The following is a 20,976-nucleotide window of genomic DNA, read 5'->3' as shown; positions in this document are numbered from 1 at the left end:
AGCTTTTTGAGTATTCTTTACTTTGCTCAGTATATCGGTCTCTTATACACATCTAGATGTGTATAAGAGACAGGTAAAGAATTAGGTAAGCCGAAAGCCTCAGTAGCTAGTGCTTCTTTCCAATCAAAATGTAAAATAATAATTGTATAACTATTTTACAGCTAATAATAATAATAATAATAATAATGTACTGAGCAAAATTATTTGGGCACTGGTAATATATATACATTTGTACGGAACTATATACATTTGTATATATATCTAAAAAAAATAAAAGAGAAAAAAATAAAATTTTTGAATTTGGTACCATCACCAAGGGTGGAATATGTACATAGTGTACCGTCAATATATATGTATATGAATTTTGAATACAAACGTTTATACTCATGAAGATAGGTCAAGTTGTAACATAACATCACTTCGCTAAATTGAACAATAAACTTAAGACCCAACAAATTTTAATTCGTAAGCCCTTTACTTTCTACTTTATAWGTGTTCTAATATAGTAARTAGCATTTAAGTTATAATAATTTGCAATAATTTACATCCAAACAAAGCAACCTTTTAATGATTTGTAAAACTATATATAGTATAAAGAGTTGGAATAATGTTATGAATGCTTTCAATCTGCTTAATATTTTGAATATATATTTAGAACCTATTTAGGTAAAATGGTACCATTTGGGCTGGGAGCYACTGTAGATGTTATCAGATGTGGATGCTTTCATTTCTAATTTTATTTAATGCGAATTGCAATATGTTTGGTGATATTATTGCAATAATATTGATTAGTTAGCTATCAGCATATTCTTTGAAACTATATAATAGGGGTTGTTGAGGTGCCATACAAGCTTAAAATTTGTAGAATATAATATTTATAATTCCATTACAGAGTTCCTTGTTACACATAACAACTTAAACAATTTATTTAAATTTATCTTTTCATTGACCCACCTGTCCTATATCCACAGAGTGTTGTGGCTTAATATCCATGCACAATAGTGAATTTGTGTAGAAATTTCGATCCGTGCTTGAGGGCACTTCATCGTAGCTTTGATATTGGTTTATGGCGAAACAGCAAAGTATGCTGAATTGAAACACAAGAAAACGGATAAAAATTTGCAACTGCATTTTAAAAAATTCATATAAATATTTTCAAAAATAAATTCAGTTTTAACACTTTGTTAACGTAATATTTTTTAGTTATTCGAACATAGCACAGCGCGCACAACGTCAAAGCTCGCCTGTCTCTTATACACATCTAGATGTGTATAAGAGACAGCACTTTGTTAACGTAATATTTTTTAGTTATTCGAACATAGCACAGCGCGCACAACGTCAAAGCTCGCAGCACAGTTTTCAACTGGAGAGGACGGCTCATCACCATTAAGCAGATCAGAAGCGATAAGCGATATTTTCTCCAGTAGCACTCAACATTATTGCCGATTTGTTGCTATTCATTGTTGTTGCAATGCTCATACTTCTTAATTTTACTATCTATTGACATTAATAAAGAGGATGGGAGCTACTGTTATTCCATTCCAACAACGCTACGTGCATACGCTCTCACAGCTCGCTTTCGGAAAGCATGGATCAGTTTAGAAGCACAATTCGCTTTTCGCAGTTATATTATATTTACCTACGAACACATACGTATTACCAGATCGTAGCATGAATGGTATAACTATATATGTAGGTAACACTTTGTTATGTGTGTGTGGTTGGTTTGAGTGGGTCGAAATGTTATGAAAACTGCATACAAATATAGTAAATTGGCAGCGCCGCAAATGGTGAGCGAAGAGAGGATTCTTGAACGCCTACACTGAATTGAAATTTATCAATTAATGCTGTGAGTTCGCCGAGGGGGCCTGCTGTTTGCCCTTTATACCGCTATAAATGGCGTTGACCGTAAATGCTCTACTCATATGGTCCAATTTGTTGAAAATTATGGTATGAATCATGCTGAGGCATATTTTCGAACGAGTATGCTATTCAATTGCAAATTTATTTAATTTTTTTTTTTCAATTTCTTTCAAGATTATCTGGCCATAGTATTAATGCTGCAAGCTTTTTGAGTATTCTTTACTTTGCTCAGTATATTGTATGAAGAGTCATGACGATTAGATGTTCCAAGGACTAACGATGCAACACTTTTCTGTAGTTACGGGTTTCAGGGGTTCTGTATTTATACTAGAGGAATGGTTAAAGGCRTTAATTTTTAAATAAATATTTATATGTAAAAGGGAAACTCATACGATCGAAATGAACRCGGTCTGGATTCGGAATATTTTTTGCTGTTCTGTGGAGCCTGTGTTCTTACAAATTTCASAACAAGATTCAATAGAACAACCTTYCCTGTTYCCCAAACAGCCWATTTATTCAACCGAAATTTGACCGGATTTGGTCTAGCCAAAGGCTGTTACTTCGATGATTTTACCCCACTTTGATCAGTAAGTAACAAAGTATTAACATTTGCTTCAATAAAATACACAGATAGTTAAATGTTGGAATAACTATACATTTCCATTTATTTTACAAATAAATTCAAGCATTTCTAAGCTAATAAGTATATATAACGATATAAAAATTTAAAATTTCCCTATTTTACAATAGAAATTTATTTTGAATGGAAATATTGATTTTTTCCAATATCCAATCAACGTATTTCTCCACACGCACATAAACGCCCGGCTTATTTGCATAACCACAGTGTTGGCCCCATGAGATTATACCATACAATGTTTCACCATCTGGAAGTGAGTAAAAATTTAATGTTTTGATTAAATAAATTTCATATATTATGCAATTGCACTGCATGCCTTCATCGTGACAAATCAGCGGACCTCCAGAGTCACCATCGCAGGCATCCGAGCTCTCGTCCATATAGCCGGCGCAAAACATACCCTCTGTGAGAGATGAGCCGTAGACATGTTTTTGCTTACAAACTTCATCGGACAAAATTGGCAGTTCCGCGGCACGAAGGATATTTGAGGGTGCTAAATATGAGKTTTTGAAGGAAAAATTAAATATTGTTTTTAATATTTTTTACACTTATTTTGAAAATGCAACSTACTCGAAACACCAGACTTTATAGAGCCCCAACCGGATATTGTACACAAACGATTCTCTGTCAGCGCCGCACCCTTGTTCGGCAGACATACCGGTTGAATGTAATCGTTGAATCTCACCGGCGTCTTCAGCACAATCACGGCAATATCATTGTTCATATGAGAGCCATCACGAAACTTCTCGTGTACATACCAGTTCTCAATGAACGAATCAACTTCCGAAGATTCCGCTATGTTCGCATAGTGATCGCCCATGCGCACAAGGTAAGCGCCTTTTGGATAACCAGCAAGACAATGTGCAGCAGTTAACAAATGTCTAGAGGAAATTAGTACGGCGCCACACCAATGGCTCGATATGCCACCTCTGCCTCGTGTGCGTATCGTGGCCTGCCAAGGATGATGACCACGCTTCGCAATGCTACCATTCACAACACGCTCCTCCGGATGCGCAAACTCATCAAGTAGATTGTTTTTGAATTGGCCGCAACGCCTTTGATCGCCCACCACCTTGCTCTTACGTTCCCATTGTTCGGAGTACAAGCCAATATCTTCTAACTGTTGCTGTCTGTCATCCAACTCTCTCTGAGTGTTTTCATAATCATTCAACTGTGGCGACGAGATCTCCTTTTGTGGCGGCGCATCCAGTGTACACTTTAAGCCAACATCCTCAGTGTGATTGCAATTATGTTCGCCCCATGTAAAATGACTACACTGGTCGAGTGTGGTCTCATTGCCATAACAAGATACCTGATCTAACCAAATGGGTCCGCTTCCAGGCTCATATTTGTTCTTAACAATAGTCTGGAAAATAAAAAGTTCATTCATCGTTCATTGAACACAACAATAAAATATTATTCACACCGGTGTTCCGTAGAAACCCATTGAATTRCACATAACTCGAGCCTCCTTCAAACCGAAGTCATCATCGCATACAGTACCCCACTCACCACGATATCTTACTTCGAGCCGTCCCTCATTCGGGCTACGCCCACCTTCCAGCCGATATTTTATGGGAGACTGCAAAACAAACACAATACAAATTAACATTAGAACATAGAGGTTTTATAAAGCGTGGTTCAAATTGATTTCGTACATTGCAAACGGTCTCACTTTCATCAGATTTATCAGCACAATCTGGCGTATTGTCGCACACGAATGCCGGTGGTATGCACTCTTGTGAGGTACTGCACAGCCAATAGTTGTTGGGGCATTTAAGTTGYGGCACTTTACAAACTACACCGACTACTTCGTCCGGTCCACAATTGCTAACTCCCCAACCTTTAAAGTCGCATTCTTTTAGGGACGTTTCATTGCCGCGACATTCAACTTCGTCCATCGCAAATGATACATCCACCGTTGTTGGTGGATAATATGAAAAACCACGCACTTCGCTTGCTCCCAATTTGAAGCCCAATTCTCGACACACCACTTCAGCATCACTTAGACTAAACTTGTCATCACACACGTATCCCCATTTTCCAAGAACTACCAAAAGTAAAAGAATACGTAACGTAATATGCGAAATGAATAATTGAAAATATGATAAGGAGCTTATGTTAATTCTGTTCTATTTGCTTAAGCAGAACCGGTTTAAAACTAAGCAGAACCTAAGACAGCATTCAAGTTTATCTTGAATCTATTTTTTTTACTCTCCAACGTTTTTTAATAAAGATCCACGATTTTCCTTTCGAAACTACATATATTTTTTTAAAAGTTGCATAGTTCAAAACTTTAGCAACGAACTGCCGAACARATATAACAAGATAAGAAATTTATACAAAACTGTATCAAAAATCAGTCGTCTTAGAATAAGAGTTCCAAACATTTGAATGTGGTCGAGGTGTTTAGTCATTGTCGTAACATCTAAAGTACGTAAATTGTTATTTGCAAGGAATACTTACCYCTAACCTCAATACGCCCCATGTTTGAACTTTCGCCACCAGTCAGACGCACTTCGTAACCCAAATGTTTGCAATCCTCTTCATCCTTTCGATTACCACAATTATTAATACCGTTACAAACCTAAGGGAAAATATTATTTATCCATAACGAAATTATGTAGATGGATTTACTGATACTCGCCTCATGAGACTTTACACAATTGCCATTTCCACAATCAAACTGACAGTTAAAATCTTCTGCCCTCACATCTATCCTGGGTGTCACACTGAATGGAGTCGTATTCTCTGCTTGTGGGTTTGGGAGATTATTATTACTMAACTCAAAATTGGTGGTGGTCAGAGGTGCTTCGGGTGTTATAAACGGATTTGGTATTTCGGGGTGTCTCTGGTGATACGCCCTATTATGATTGTGTCGATGAAGTGTATGAGTACTTGTGTGGTCGTCCTCATTAAAGGGGTCAAGTAAATTTGGATGCTTACGRTGAAATTCGCGACTATGTCCATGATTGTGCCAATTGGAATTAGTCTTCGACTCTTGTCTTGTATTTTTCGAATAAAATTCAGTACGTGTTTCGTGAGTGCTATTTTGGTTTGGGACTGTGGTCAAACTATGTTGTTCACCTGCAAGTATAAGTTCAACCTCCTTTTCATTTTCCGCACCAACTGGCGAGTTTTTGATAGTTTTATCTGTTGATGAAGTTATGACGGATGTGTGTGAAGTAAGTTTGGGTGAGAGTTTCATTATGTGACCCTCGACATTATCGGTATTTTCTTCCGAAATAGTGCCGCTACGATTAAAATAAGGACGCAAAAGTAGACGCAAGGCATCAGCCATAAGTAAATCTTCAGAAGCCTGTACATCTTCAAAATCGACGGACTTTGGTGGACTTGCATGAGCAACATTTGAATATGAACCACTATAGTGGGGATCTTTAGGGAACATTGCTATTGTTGTATTCTCTAGCACGTTATAAACAGGCTTTAAACGAGTCGAAGTCGTCGAATATGATCTAGTTGCAGTTGCASCTGCAGGTGTGGGCAATGCAGGCGGCTGAAGGTAAGTCGCAGGTGTACTCATGGCAATGTCAGTTTTATAAGCATTCATGCTTGAAGGAGGAGAAAGCAAATGCGGTTTTCCCTGAGCATTCGTGCTGAAAGCTCTTATAGGTTCGATTTCGTCTACGGATCTACCCAAAGGGCCACCTTTGGTTGGATTTGATGGCTCCAACTTATGAATAGGATTTGAAACATGCGACAAAGGACTTTGAGGGATAGTAGGAGCTAGCGACGGTGGCGGTGGTGGTTGCAAGCCGCCGTAGAGATTAGAAGAGTCAAAATTGTTTTGCGGTACAGATGACGAACTGTCCACCGTAGAACTATGAGCATGTCCGTTTGGAGGTGTAATATAAGATGCTGGAGTAAAGATATTTTGTGGTGGGAAATCTTGTGCTTCAGTTTGCTGCTCAGTAGTGCGCTTCGGAGGTAAAATCTCTTGATTAGGTATTGGAATCCATTTGTTCGAAGTTTGCGCAACATTAAATTCATTTTTATTAAATGGCAAACGGTTTGAAGATTGTGTATTTRTACTGGAATCGTCAAATACTTCCTCGGTGTTTTCTTCAGACCCAACAGGTTGTGCATAGTAAATGTTTGTTGTCTCATTTGAAAATGTATTACTATTAAGTGATGTAGCGGGTACGAACTCAGGTTTGAAAGGTGCTAGAGGAGTTGTATATGTGCTGAAAGTTTTATAATTACGATTTGGTTGCAGCGAGCCTTCTTCATAGATGACGCTTTGTGTGGGTGTTTGTCGATCAATTGCAGAGCCGGAAGCGATCCAATTATTTGAACTACCATGCTGTTGTAATTCTCTGCCATGCGTAGGTAGACGTTGTTGTCGATCACGACTATATGCACCACCATAAGTTATGTCACTAGCTATAGGACGCTGCACACCGTTACCATAAGCTTGTCTATCGTTAGCAGTTCTTTGCGAAGAACTACCATGCTCATGGTGTTGCTGCCTCCAGCCGTTTTGAGTTGAGTCCCGATAATTCGATTGTATTAACTGGGGCTGATAGTTTGCGTTAGGATTATTCCCATGAACGGTGTGAGCTGAAACGAAATAATTTCGCTTTTTAGTATGAGTGGTTGTAGATTAAAACTATTTTTGTTTCCAAAACTATTTTTCAAAATCGGTGCTTATTAAGTAAAGGGTTAAAAATTCTAACAGATTTAGAAAAAATTAGGGCAATAAGTCCAAAAACAACAAAYTTCTTTCTTTATTTTTCAATTGCAAATAGTTTTCTTCCAAATTAATTATACCACATTGACATTATAATAATATTTTCAAACGTTTTGAGGAACCTTGCTCGTGACACTTACTATCTGAACAATTGACAYTCTCTATAAAGTCGCAAGTTTCCAGTTTTGCATTCCAGGCAGTACCGGGGCCGCAATCTTGTATATTAGTTATACCATTATCGCAATTAAGAAACTTTCTGCAATCCAAAGGATGGGGATATATACCAGTGGCTCCCTCAGGACATGTAATGGCGTGAATGCTGGGACCTGTATGAGGTTTTCGAAAARCGTTACACTACATAGCGAAGGAGTCTTTCATAGATCAAATTTCACCTCTGTCATGGCCCAAAGCCACATTATTAAAGTCCAAATTATACGAACAGTCAACTTTGTCTTTAAAATCACACACTTCSAGCGCAGCATTAAAAGCTGTACCCGGACCACAATCCATTACATAAGTGATGCCGTTGGCACATCGCAAATATTTCGTGCAGTCCRTTGGATGARGGTAAAGACCTGAAGCGCCCGATGGACATGCTGCTGTTTGRACGGTATGTTCAAGCCTGAGGGTGTGAGTACCAGCACCTGTCATATCTGTAGTCCCCCACTCACGGTTGTGATCGTAGGCGCCAAAACTATTATCGGCAACCTGACCAACTGAACTTAACCACAAGTGATCGGTGTCTCTTGCTTCAGTAGAGGGTATACAAATCTTATTTGATACGCTGAAGACCGTATTCGGTGCACAGCTCTGTATGTTTGTATGACCGGCCTTGCATTCAATAAATAGTAAGCCATCAAAAGGATAAACGAAGTTACCAAGTGCATGTGCCGGACAGACGACGTAATTATAGTGCAGGGCTGTAAGTTCAACAAGCTTTAGCTCAACTGTGATATTTGTGTTCTGTAGAGGTACTCACTTATATCCGTCATATACTCTTGAACGCACATTACATGATCCCAGGTATTGACCTGATCTTCGGAGATACATAATCTCTTTGAAATACTGAACACACTTCCCGGTGGACAGCTTTGTAAGTTAGTTTCGCCATTTCTGCACTCAATATATTGATAAGCATTAAATGGCTGTAAGAATAAACCATTTTCATTAGATGGACATGCCACCTTGTCCTCTGTAAATGTACTCTTTGCRGTTTTATGTAGCTTCGTGCGTCCCGTGCAATTTACATTTTTCTCAAAATCACACACTTCCATCTCAACACTCCACGCAGCACCTAGACCACAGTCTTTGATAGCAACTATACCATTGGCACACGAAAGGAATTTTCTGCAATCTTGTGGATGCGGATACATTCCCACCGAATTTGGTGGACATGCCATTTGCACGCCCACGTTCTCGTCTACAGCTAATAAAATGTTTGCTTTGAATATTTGGACGACACTTCAAAGAAAGAAACAAACTTACTTTTACCCTCCCTTATAACATGTGTGGTGCCTTGAACCCAGTGGTCTTTATCATATTCGTAAACTTTCCGCCCATAGTCGCAGTACTTTCTGGCTTTACTGAAAATCATTCCACTTATGCAATTCTCAACGGTTGCTCGCCCATTTACACATTTTATATACTTCGAATTATCATTAGGATATGGAAAAAGTCCGTCAGCACCCAAAGAACAGTTTGGCACATACAATTGATCTAAAAAGTTCAAGATATTTTTATTTCTCTTGATTTCCCCAAAAAATTTGTGAACTCACTTTTGGTAGCCTCCAGTTCTGTTGAAAATTCATTAGGAACCTCACTGAAATATTCCACACGATCATATGCCTCAACCAGATTACGATTTATACATTCCCTAGCCGATATACTGAAGACTTTATCAGAAATGCAGTTCTCTATTTGCCCTCGACCATCACGACAATACAAGTATTTAGTGCAATCGAAGGGATATAAAAAGAAGCCTCTAACATGTTGCGGACAAAGCAATTGTATGCCTCCTAGATTATTATTAACTGTTTGCGAAAGAGCATGTATAAGTGGAATCTTTAGCAATGTATTACCTGAATATATGTGTTTGTAAACATGAACCCGGCTTAATGATATTAGTACAAGATATTAAGGGTAACTCTCTTTTCCTACATTCTCACTCACTAACCGGTTTTATTTCATACCAGCCAATCTTATCGGTCATCAGTCATCAACACTATCATCTCCTATAGGTCTGSGGATTAGTAAGGTACGTCTCATTCTAGTTATTGAAGTCATTGACCTAAAGATACTTCTGCAGAAAAAACTATGAATATTTAATCTAAATTTTCCAGAACATTGCAGGGAAAACCGTAATACTTTTGCGAGAGAAATTTCTGAAATTGTCAATTGTACTATTAAAACCTAACCTATATTTTAAGTTAAAAAACTAATTAATTTGTAGAATACATAAGAAAGATTTGTTGAATTGCTCTGTCTACAGGTTTACAACTAGGTCTCGACAACTACTTTGGAAAAGGTATAGGTCTAGCAATTTTATTGTTCTCATTACAATATAGTTTAAAGAGCAATGATCCAGGAATCATGCATACAAACACATATACCCAATTAGTTAAACTACTCACAGTAATCGTAATCCGATTGAGATATACTAATCTGGCCAACATCAAACGATAGTGGGACCTGTTCAGCCTTGCCAACTAAATCTTTTGGATCACAGTGTTTTGAAGACAAACTGAAAACATAGCCCGAATTGCAAGTCTCTATAGAAAGCCTACCGTCAAGGCATTGCAGATATTTCTTGCTATCAAAGGGGTATGGATAGAGGCTAGAGTGGCCTTGAGGGCATTCAAGCAACTCATTCATATAACTTAGTGCTGAATTCCTGGCTAAAGTCGAATTGGACGTGCTTTTTAAAGAAAGTGATAATTTTCATTACTCCAAACTTACATTCAGTTGATTCGGCGTTGTGTCGAAGCTCCCAAGCATTTCGTACGTGATCGGCGATATTCACTTGAGTTTCGGGCAGACATCCTCTGCGAGATATACTAAATACATATTTCGGTGCACACGCGACGATGTTCATGTGCTCTTGTTGACAGCTTACGTATTTAGTGAAATCATAAGGGTATAAATGTAGGCCATCAGTCGAAGGTGGACAACTGACAATCCTCAGAGCTGTTGGAATTACCAGAATTGTGAGTTTAAGCAGAAAATTCGTATAGCAGAGCTTCTACTGCGCACTTACAATATTCATAACGTACTTCGGACACTATGTAAGCGACGTGATCTGTGCGCGGCACATTCTCCTTGGATTCACAGTAATTCCTGGAAATGCTGTACGCAGTGTTCGGCACACAGTTTTGTATCGCCGTGTTGCCATTTTTACAATTTATGAATTTGGTGTAATCAAAGGGATATGGAAAGTGTCCAGACACGCCGGGTGGACAGAATATATCACCTTCTTTTTCCTCAAYTCTTCCCAACGCGTTCTGCTTAGCAATTGTGTCCACATAGTTTGAATTGGCTTAAAAGGCAAGGCAAGGATTGTATTTCATGAATATTAAGTAATAAGTATGTTAAATATGTAAATATTTTATTTATAAGAGGAAGCAAAAGCCGCCGCATAAGTGAGTGATAAGCAATGATTGTTTCATTTCTTTAAAAGAAAATATTTAAGTGACTCATATGGAAATTGTTTTTGATGGCATGCATGTTTATACATATATCTGCTTTTGTTTTTGTTGTTAGTAATGGAGCAGCATAATGCGTTCAGTTGCAACGATGGATAAGCGAGCACCATTCATTTAAACTCACATTTGGCTTTAATCGTTGTTGTACAGTCAACATTTTGCACGTAGTCGCATACAGACTTTACTCGATCAAATGCTGTACCAGGTCCACAGGATTGTACCACCATCTGACCGTGTGCACAATTGAGGAACCGAGTGCAATCGTAAGGATGCGAGTATAAGCCACTCGCGCCCGAAGGACAAAACAATTCATCTGCATATTCTTAAATTATTTTTTTGAACTTACTTGTAAATACCCTTAACCTACCTACACATACACCTAAAATGTATCATTTTATCTCGAAAGAGGACATTATATATTTCATTAAAAGTGATGTGAATATACCACCAGAGCTTTTGATTGACCCGTTCTTACCAGTTAGTGTGTGTTTGGCAGCTCTTTGTATTTGAGTGGCATAAACCATAAAGCGAGTCATCTGTCTATTAAATCGAAAAAGTTATTCATGAAACGCATCACTACTTGTGACGAGGCCAAAAATGAACACAAACCGAAAAAACTAAAATTAGCTGAAGGCACCAAAGACCRACCCAACCGAAGCTTATGACAAGTGTATGGAAAACTAGATTAATCCTTAACAATTGACTCAAATGGAACTTTGTTGGAAGCGATAACAAATATTTGTATTAAAACATGTGAAAATGTGTTTTTTTTTTTTTTTGTTTGTCAGTCCAGGTCTTATTCGCTCAGATGGTATATATTATACAGACTGAAGAGGCAAATATCTCAACTTGAAACAATATTTCGAAAAAGTTAGTTGCGCTTGAGGACTTGTAGCCTTAAAGACAACCCTAAGTCATTTTAAAAGCTGTTACCAAATCTCATTTAATTGTTTACTGTATGTTCTGTTCAAGTCTAAGTCTAAGAGAAAGTGCAAGTATGCCACAGAAGAACCTAAAAAACAGCATTTAAAGAAGAAATGAAATATCGTTAACCTCATAATGTCTTTCGGTGAAAAGTGTGATAGGCAAGTAGTTTTTATGCGCGAGTTAAAATCCCTGAACTTAACAGATTGTACTACAAGAGTATACTTTCTTTGTGTATTAATTATAGTATATTGAATATAAAACTCGAAAGCCTGCAAATACATACCATACTGGCGGCTATCACGATTGTTCACTGCTCCATAAGCCGAATTCTCGCGGTCACCGCAATCAACCTTTTCTTTAAAATCGCACACCTTCTTCGAAGCGCTAAACGCAGTACCGGGACCGCAGTTCTGTACGTGGGTATTGCCATTAGCGCAATTCAAGAATTTCGTGCAATCATTTGGATGTGGCACCAATCCACTGAAGCCGTTGGGGCAAAGAGATCTCACGYTATCTGTGCTTGCGTCTATTAAGCGCCCAGCGCGATATTTGTTTTGCTGTTGTGCGCTGTGCAAAGTTGCTTGCTGCTCTCTACGCTCACCATTTGTAAGCGCACCACCACAAACAACTTTGTCAGGTCGGTCGCATTCAAGAGTTTCAGGATTGAAGACCGTACCGGGACCACAGCTCTGTATGTGACCGCGTCCATGCCAGCAGTTGACAAAACGCCGGCAATCATAAGCATACGGCACCGGCCCTGTATGCTGTGGCGGACAACCAGTGCCAAAGTCTGGTATTGTGCTCTCTACGCCGCTRCTTAAAACGCTCTCTCTGCGCTCCGAGCGCTGTGTTGGCGTTGAGTGACGCACGTGTGCATTGCGATTAAATAGCGGTAATTCGCGTTGCTGATAAGAGGCCGTTTGTTGTGCGGTTTGTTTTTGATGTTGCTGCTGACCATGCTGTTGTTGTTGGTGACTATGTGAGGGCTGTTGTTCGGTGCGAGGCCCATCATAGTGTTGGTATGAATTAGCTAGTGATAACCTCACTGAACCGGCACCGTAATTGTTGTTGGAAGTGGGTCTGGGTTCATACGACTGCGCATTGGGATATGGCTCTTGCTCAGCATTTGGATAAGTTCTATGGTAGTTTCTTGTCTTTATACCATTAAGAGCTGGGTCGTAGGTCTGTAAAATGTAATTTAATATTTTTTTACAAAATTAGAAATAGTTAGATAATGAAATACAATATGTAAAAATAAATCAATGGTTTCGCCAGTAATTGATGATGTACCATGACTTTCAGAGCACAGATACTGAAACATAGCTAAAAATCGCATTTAACTATTATAAAAAAATACAATACAATAAAATATTTAAAATATTTTTTTAGCCCACTTACATATTTAGTTAGAGAATAAAATAGTGCGGCGCACTACTGTTTCAGTAAAGGAAAACCAATTGAATCATGCCGGCAAAGAATTAACAACACCGCAGATCTCTTCCGCTTGCCATGACTCAAATACTTAGAATCCAAAACCGATATTATTTCGTGCAAACGCTATGGGCTGAGTAGGCATTTGAAAAAAAACTTAATCTCTCGGCCCATGAAACTCCCACGCTAATCGTTTTTCTTACTCATCATATGCACAGCATGATAAAAGAGCTCAGACGACATAAGCATTCCAAAGGAAGGAATAATATATACATATCTACACATGTAGACACATCCATAGCAAGCTACTTAGGGGCAAAAATCAAAGCAAATCAAAGCATACATTAAGGCTCGCTTAAAGTAACAAAACTTGCGTAAATTTAGCAACAGATTTAATAGTAATTAGTCTAATTTTCACATATATCTATAAAGGCAATAGAACTGCCGTTCTGTTACAAGCCGCTTTGCATTCACCAAATGCACTGTTTGGTGTAGACACTGAWCGCACGAAATCAAATCGTCTAGAATGGTGATAAGAGATTTCACTTGACCCAAATCTAACCTTGTACAGGCAACACAGACAAATTTATGCAATTTATATCGGATGCGCCTAAAAGTCAATATAATAGATGTCAACGCTCAATCCAATCTTAAATAGTACTTTTTAAAAAACATAGATTCTATAAGTATCAGTTCCTATCGAATCTTCTGCAGAGAAAGACGCGGCTCTTGCATATATATTCGCATTTAGATATACCTATAAGCATTACAAGTAAACGAATTTTATGTACACTTCTTAAACCCAAATGTTCATACATACATACATATATACAAGTATATATTTGAAGAAATTAATGTTTAATTTTTTGTTATCTGCGATTATTTTCAGCACATATTTATTTAAAGAAAAGGAAAGCAAACCAAAAATTACTTCTATATTCAGACTTAAAATTTTGTAGATATACATATGTATGTAATATATTATGGTGGATCCTAATCAATTGAAAACTCGATTTCTTTGATCATACGTTGTTTTGCATTTTTAATACCGATATGGATGTACATAAAAACAAGTACTTACACCCTTAATGATAACGATGTGAGTCGCGCAAATAAGAATCCACAGCTTCGATATCATTTTCACTTCAATCATAAAGATTTTCTCTTCCAAATTTAGTATTTTTTCTCTTATGAACACTGCTTCATATTATTTCAGAAATTTTTCACAAATATTTCGCACTTCTTTTCGATAAGAAACTGAATTAATGCACGATTTTTTCTAATTATTTCCAAAGACACTTACATAAGTATCGTTAAGGGCACTTGCACGCAAAAAGTAGCCCCACTAGTCCTTTATTAATTAAAATAAATTGACACAGTACAGAACCACGTATATATTTATATCATATGCCTACATATAATATATTTGTATAGTACATTTTGAAAGTAACTTTTGGTAAAATCGCACAATATTTTTCTAAACAAAAACACGAAAATTCCCATGTCCTTCTTGGCAATTAAGTTCGTGTTTTCCCAGCCGACAGTATTTGCGYTTTAAAAGCAAACAAACGGTTTCAATTTCAATTAAGCTTCCGCTGCCAGTATATCGTGGTAGAGACAATTAAGACTGCGCCAGCGAAATGAGAGCAAATTTTGAATCATCTGGATGACCAATGGATTCGTAGAGAATGAGCGTTATGAATGTATGTATGTAAGAATAGAAGAATATATTTTGAATGAATGTGTGAGTGTGCATATAATTATGYGTTCGGGATCGCAAGGCAGGAGCGCATAAAAGCATGATGCTCTTCTGCCTATAAAGAATTATAAGCAGTTGGGAATTTTGCTCATTTTATATGCGACATGTAACAAAAAAATTTTTTTATATAGACAAATAACAAAAACTTTTTGTATAAGCTACAATGTTTTGACTTCAACTAATCASCGTCGATTATCGCCAGTAGCAATCTCTAGACCTTTCTGCTATACATACGAATGTACATACATAAGTGTTCTTATCAGAGACATTGAGGATTTATTGAGCAGAACTCTGCCGTTACAACAACAACAACAACAGGATTTATGTAAATGCGTAGAGCTAAATAAGTCGCTTCTTTAATTTTTCCAATAACAAGATACTAGTATGTATCAATTATTTATACATCTGCTTAGGTTTGTTTGAGTGTTATAGCAGTATAATATATTTATATGTAACAGGCGAATATTTCTTAATTAACTTATATTTAATTAACTAACAAACGAATAACATATATTTTCACCACTGCGAARAAGCAAAAATAATAAACAACACAAATAAGCAATCATATGTTATCATTTAAAAGAATTTACTACCTTTGCATTTATTTCTCCTTAGACCTTTTCAAATATTTATTAGCGTACATTTGTATGTATGTGTGCATACTTCTTGATATAATTCAAATGCACTAAAGTTATTTTCAAGATTTGTACCTTTTATGATCTTTATTTTCATGAAACTCACAATCTAGGACTTGTTTTACATCGTCCAATAATTTTTTACTTACACATATAATCATAAAGAATTTAATTTAAAAGTAAAACCAACACTGCGGAAATTGTSCCTTTTGCTAACCAAATAAATCTATTTCGACTTAGAATCATTTTGTGTTACATTTGTACTTTTTTCCACAGCTTTTGGTTCGCTTTTTGATGTTACTTCTTTCATCCTTAGCCATATTCTTTCATACGGATTCGTTATTTCTGAATTTGTAAGTGGAATACCAACTGAACGWCGTACAACAGGTGCAGTAAGCAGCAGGTTTTGCGCTAAACTATAACTACTTGAAGCAACCCAGTATAGGCAAAGAGCCTGAAATAGAATTAGCACAGTCGATATTTAAATTAAATTCCGAAATCGCAATATTTTACCGATGGTACAGAACAGGCCACAGGAACCATTACTAAGGTCAATACTCGAAAAACATTAGTCGCATATTTTTGCAAGCGGGTAGTGGGACGGTTTCGTAGAACAGTTTGCATCTGAAATAAAATTTCACTTTCAAGACTTTTATACGTATGAAGCAATAAAATCACTTACTTCTATTATGGCCAAATTTATTACACCTAACGTGATGGGCAAAATATATGAGCTGTCGACTTCTGTTAAATTAGGTATCCAACCAAAACCTCCGATAGTCATCTCTGTATAAATAATTTGTGCCTGTAATGTTGTTGGATCAGGCATCATATGAACAAGATTTCTTAATGCCACGGATTGACATATCCATAACGGTATTTGGCCCCATAACACGATAAATGTTTTTGCTGGATGACAATTGTCTCGCACTATCAATGCATTCCACTGTTTTTTTAACTGAAAACATGTAATTCAAATTATAAATTCATGCATGCTCTTTAACTTACGCACCGACCGATTATAAACAAGTCTGGTTTGTTTCTCAGTCCAATTGAATTTTTTCATGGCTACTGCCGCCTCTTTTTTTAGTCCGGCCACAATTGGTGGCATTTCCAAAGCCAACAGCTCTAATCGTGCCATAATTTTATGTTGATATATTGCCAATGGAAGTGTTATTACGGTGCGAAATAGTATTGTGGATACAACAATGGAAGACCACCAGGTCAATCCGCTGTAATCATGTATCGTTGTCAATGTATCCTGTATATATGCTACTGGTGTACTTTGTGAAAGTGTATGCCAAATTCCTGTGAACGGTGAATGCACTTGTGTCGCAGCCATACTAGGCGGACTTGTAACTTCCGATAGACTGCGGTGTTGTAGCAGCACCAAAAATGTTCTTGGTGAAATGCTACTTGTGTCCCTGAGCAATTTTTTTGAATAACTACTGCTTGATCCAAGATACGATAATGTACATATAGAATATTGACGGCTGTGGCGAAGACATGGTTTTATTTTTCTTTGCAAAATTCTAAACGGTAACATATTTTATTATAACTAAGCAATCGAATTTACAATTATACTATAATAAACGAAAATAGAATCAAAACATAAAACAGCTGATAGGATGGGGCAACAGATGTCAATGAAAAAAGTATTAGAAAACGTTGCTTAATTGTGAATGTACCTTTAGACTGAATAATTTCAAATTATCGCAGAATTTTATATATTTTCGTATACAAGTCAGAGGATTACGGCAAAAACTAATTTATATGATGTCATTGTAAAATAAATATAAAGTATATCACTATTAAAAATTATCTTAAATAAATTAAATTGACACTCTAGGAACCTTAAAGGGTCATCTCAACAAACAATGTTTATTGCTAGCAATCCGTCCAATACAACGCCATTGACGTTGGCAACGATAGGCACGTACGCGTTGAAATGAAAATCGCGCTGCCTAACAATCAAATTAACAGTATATTGYCAGCAATGGATAGCATGAAATATATTTTGATATCAATTGCTAAACATTAGCAAAGTGCACTCTCCATTCGCATTATAGATAGACCCTTACAGGGTCACTTAACAGACAATTTAAGATTGCTAAAAATGTGGATTGTGTAATATTTGTGCAAATAATCATTATGAAACAAATATTTTAAGTTCTAAAATAATAMATTTTTATTTCCGGATATACCTTTGTAGAAAAAATATATTTCCACACTTTTTTATTTTCCAAAAACATTTTACGATCCTCATAAATATTTTAAACAGTCCAAGAGCTCAAAGCATTCGCTATATCAATGATCTACATATATTGAATGACTAATTATTGATATCAAATGCCTACAAAAGAACATTGCCAACCTCAATGGCAATTTATTTGACATATTGCTAGAAAGAACATTGCCCCAAGGAGATGCGGCATTTCTAATAACACCATTTGTAGATGGAGGCAAAATGTAAAGGTTCTTTTCAAATGGTAAGTATAATCGTTCAAATATTTTTCCTGTGTGTAGACCATTATTCAATTATACCAGGTGTAGTCCATAGCCTAAACACCAAAATGTATCAAAAGTACTTACATTCATAATATCGAAATGATTCAAAATAATTGTTTCAAAGATTTCAACCATTGAAATTGCGTTTTTTGAGTGACAACTGAATATAAATAGATTGTAATTAAGAATTTTGACGAATTAGAAAATTGATAAGAAAAACAAATTTCGCGTTATGAATACAAACATTTTTTTTGTAAGAGGAAGCACGCTCAATATATACATAACCTTCTACCATATATTTGAATCATGGTGTAGACAAAGCATTATTTTATAAATAGCCTGGCAATATTGTGTTTATTTTGTTGAATATGAGTTGATGTAAAATGAAAAATAGCTCATAAGCAAATCTAATGCAGAAAAATAAAAAGGTATTTCGCAAAAGAYGCATTAGGAAAGTCGTTTCAGCAGCACAAATTTAATAAAGAAAAATTTTGAAAGGCGAAAAAGGTTGAAATACAAACGGTAAGCTAACTTTCTTCAATTGAATACAATTCAAATGAAGTAAAAGAAGATTGAAACTCGAAATATTTATTGATTATCAAAATTTTTAGTTTTCAATTTTTGAGCAATTCATTTTTGCGTCGTTATTTGTGTGTCRTTTTGCAAAAAAAAATACAAAACGATTGAAAATATAAAACAAACAACAAAAAACAATTTAAATCCGTTGCATAGAAAAATAACGTTTAATAAAATAATTTTCAATCAACGGTAGTTAGTTGGCAGATGTGAAGAAATATTGAACCCCTTTTTCGTTGTAGTTGGAGTTGYGAAAACAGACGTGTAGAAATTAAAGCGACAGCTACGCACTTAAAGGCAAAAAGTGAGACTGCAATACACTCAATTAGTGCTGAGTTTGATCCTAGTCATGAACCGCTGTGTCTTACCAGCATGGGATCAGTTACCCTTTGTCGTGTTGGGTAAAATATATAACTACCTGGAACCACAAGATCGATTAAACGCGTCACAAACGTGCCGTCTCTGGCGTGGGGTGCTTTTCCAAAAGAGGTGTGTATCGCAAATATAAGCAAAAGATAGATATCAAATATTTGTAAAACTTGTTTACAAAGTTGACAAAAAAAGAGACAAGTTACCCTACCTACAACTTAATTAGTAGATATGCAATCATATACACTTTATTGTACATATGTACTATAKTTAAAGCTTATTCGTAAAAGTTTTTTCTATTATACCATTTCATAAATAATACTTTTTTCAGACTAATTTTCTACACTCGTAAATGCATTTTCAGATTTTTTAACAACTTTAAGTTCACATTACAAATAAACAATGAACGGCAATACACGTTTTTTCGGCAAACCCTTTGTAATTTGGCAACTGAAGTTACCATTAATTTTGACTTTATGAATGTTTTTCATATCGAGAAAGTAAGAAAAATCTTATACAGGTGCGTACCAATATAAAATCGATGTTCGATCGATGATATTATTTCTCTAGCGAATCTTTTCTTTATATATATTTACAGGATCGCACGTTGTAATAATCTGCGAGGTCTACATTTCTCCACAAGTAATATGGGCATTATCGCCCCTGGTATTAAAAATAAGGAAAAACTTATCGATATTGAACAATGTTTCATAGAGCCTCTGAAAATGTTTTTAAATCGTAAAAATTATCCTTGTAAAATAYTGGACTTAGGTGCGATTGAAGCTTTAACCTACTATGGCTTTGAAATACTAAAATCCTTAGGCAAACCCGACGCATTGCTCCAGTTAACTCTGGCTTCAATTAAGTTCGACTCCTGTAATTATGCCATACCTACCATTGAGCCTTCGTTGTTACAAAAATGTTCTTCACTGCAGGTGACTTTTTTTTAGAGAAATTATGTAAATTATTTATACAATATTGAAATCGTCTTATCTATTTATTTTTTAGGCTTTATCGCTTGACTACGACTGTTTAAACGAGAATCTATTGCATGCCATGGAAATACTTCCATTGAAAAAGCTCTTAGTCTGTGTTCACAATGTAAATCGTCAACATCCTGGTATATCCAATAAATCTTGGGCTCGATTCGGAGCTGCTTTTCCTAATATCGACTTAATTGTGTCATTGGTATATGCATTTGAAGCGGTTGAAGTGCTGCAAGTACGCATACTGCGTCGTAGTATGCCTATAACACATTTGCGCGTGCTATTTTGTGACATTGTAAGATAATGATAGTTACAAATTGTTTTTTATATGTAAACAWAACATAAACCAAGTTCATATATTTTTTTAGATGAACGCAGAGGCCTTAGATTGGATGTCTATCAATAATAGCAGCACCCTTAAGAGTATACAGTGGATAGATTCAGTAAGAAATTAATAAAAATAATAAATTTATTTTGAAAAAATATATTTAAAAAAATAGGCATACAAACATTCCAATAAAAATGTGATGGACTTGTTTATACGATCTGGTCAAGATCCCTTCGTTATGATGGCTTGGCGTTGCAAAAATTTGGAGGAAATCGTAATACATGGCTATGTAATWGATCCTCATAATATCGTTGGCATGTCACGTCTGCGCGGCAAATCCCTTAAGCGCCTAGAAATTTCAATGATTGACCAAACTCCAACAGAAGCAAGCATGGACTCGTTCATAGATGTAAACCTATATTTCTATTTTATAAGCAATAAATTATATATTTACATTTTTTTTTAAAGGAAATTAATACATTGCTTGGCCACAAATGGGAACCCATACCCCCAAATAAATTACATCCAGCACTCGGTTACATGCC

The 20,976-nt window shown here is 36.2% G+C and overlaps 4 protein-coding genes across 8 annotated transcripts in view; 1 reads left to right on the top strand and 3 right to left on the bottom strand.

Moving 5' to 3' along the window:
- LOC108966833 overlaps nucleotides 1-1,238 on the bottom strand; it is an 8,708-nt gene extending 7,470 nt beyond the window's left edge. Inside the window, exon 1 of the mRNA XM_018929928.1 lies at nucleotides 955-1,238. Coding sequence (XP_018785473.1) covers nucleotides 955-1,131 — 177 coding nt within the window. The 5' untranslated portion in view covers nucleotides 1,132-1,238. The remainder of the gene's footprint in view (nucleotides 1-954) is intronic.
- A 1,259-nt stretch (nucleotides 1,239-2,497) lies between these two features.
- Nucleotides 2,498-14,916, bottom strand: LOC108966859. 5 transcript variants are annotated; one of them, XM_018929987.1, is made up of 19 exons: nucleotides 14,352-14,916; nucleotides 12,123-13,023; nucleotides 11,037-11,225; nucleotides 10,468-10,746; nucleotides 10,170-10,397; nucleotides 9,845-10,108; nucleotides 8,990-9,244; nucleotides 8,700-8,930; nucleotides 8,194-8,640; nucleotides 7,607-8,134; nucleotides 7,355-7,540; nucleotides 6,728-7,084; nucleotides 5,151-5,590; nucleotides 4,970-5,090; nucleotides 4,162-4,553; nucleotides 3,930-4,085; nucleotides 3,074-3,869; nucleotides 2,820-2,996; nucleotides 2,498-2,750 (listed from the first exon to the last, which is right to left on the bottom strand). In XM_018929987.1, exons 1-19 carry the CDS (start codon nucleotides 14,421-14,423, stop codon nucleotides 2,605-2,607), a joined length of 6,165 nt encoding a protein of 2,054 aa, XP_018785532.1. In that variant the 5' UTR covers nucleotides 14,424-14,916; the 3' UTR covers nucleotides 2,498-2,604. The 5 variants fall into 5 exon arrangements, with proteins under 5 accessions (XP_018785532.1, XP_018785533.1, XP_018785529.1 ...); XM_018929988.1 differs by having other exon boundaries at nucleotides 5,151-5,254; XM_018929984.1 differs by having other exon boundaries at nucleotides 5,151-7,084.
- A 685-nt stretch (nucleotides 14,917-15,601) lies between these two features.
- Nucleotides 15,602-17,252, bottom strand: LOC108966835 (mitochondrial inner membrane protein COX18). The gene is made up of 4 exons (XM_018929930.1): nucleotides 16,677-17,252; nucleotides 16,347-16,622; nucleotides 16,178-16,288; nucleotides 15,602-16,118 (listed from the first exon to the last, which is right to left on the bottom strand). Exons 1-4 carry the CDS (start codon nucleotides 17,208-17,210, stop codon nucleotides 15,891-15,893), a joined length of 1,149 nt encoding a protein of 382 aa, XP_018785475.1. The 5' UTR covers nucleotides 17,211-17,252; the 3' UTR covers nucleotides 15,602-15,890.
- A 1,289-nt stretch (nucleotides 17,253-18,541) lies between these two features.
- LOC108966825 (F-box only protein 33) overlaps nucleotides 18,542-20,976 on the top strand; it is a 17,226-nt gene continuing 14,791 nt past the window's right edge. The window contains exons 1-8 of the mRNA XM_018929918.1: nucleotides 18,542-18,694; nucleotides 18,991-19,237; nucleotides 19,482-19,637; nucleotides 19,716-20,052; nucleotides 20,126-20,398; nucleotides 20,472-20,546; nucleotides 20,604-20,840; nucleotides 20,900-20,973. Coding sequence (XP_018785463.1) covers nucleotides 19,098-19,237; nucleotides 19,482-19,637; nucleotides 19,716-20,052; nucleotides 20,126-20,398; nucleotides 20,472-20,546; nucleotides 20,604-20,840; nucleotides 20,900-20,973 — 1,292 coding nt within the window. The 5' untranslated portion in view covers nucleotides 18,542-18,694; nucleotides 18,991-19,097. The remainder of the gene's footprint in view (nucleotides 18,695-18,990; nucleotides 19,238-19,481; nucleotides 19,638-19,715; nucleotides 20,053-20,125; nucleotides 20,399-20,471; nucleotides 20,547-20,603; nucleotides 20,841-20,899; nucleotides 20,974-20,976) is intronic.

Source organism: Bactrocera latifrons, unplaced genomic scaffold (assembly GCF_001853355.1).
Source record: "Bactrocera latifrons isolate USDA-ARS-PBARC rearing strain unplaced genomic scaffold, ASM185335v1 scaffold_170, whole genome shotgun sequence".
NCBI lineage: Eukaryota > Metazoa > Arthropoda > Insecta > Diptera > Tephritidae > Bactrocera > Bactrocera latifrons.
The sequence above is the reverse complement of the archived record's forward strand: the minus strand, read 5'-3'. Positions and strand labels throughout refer to the sequence as shown.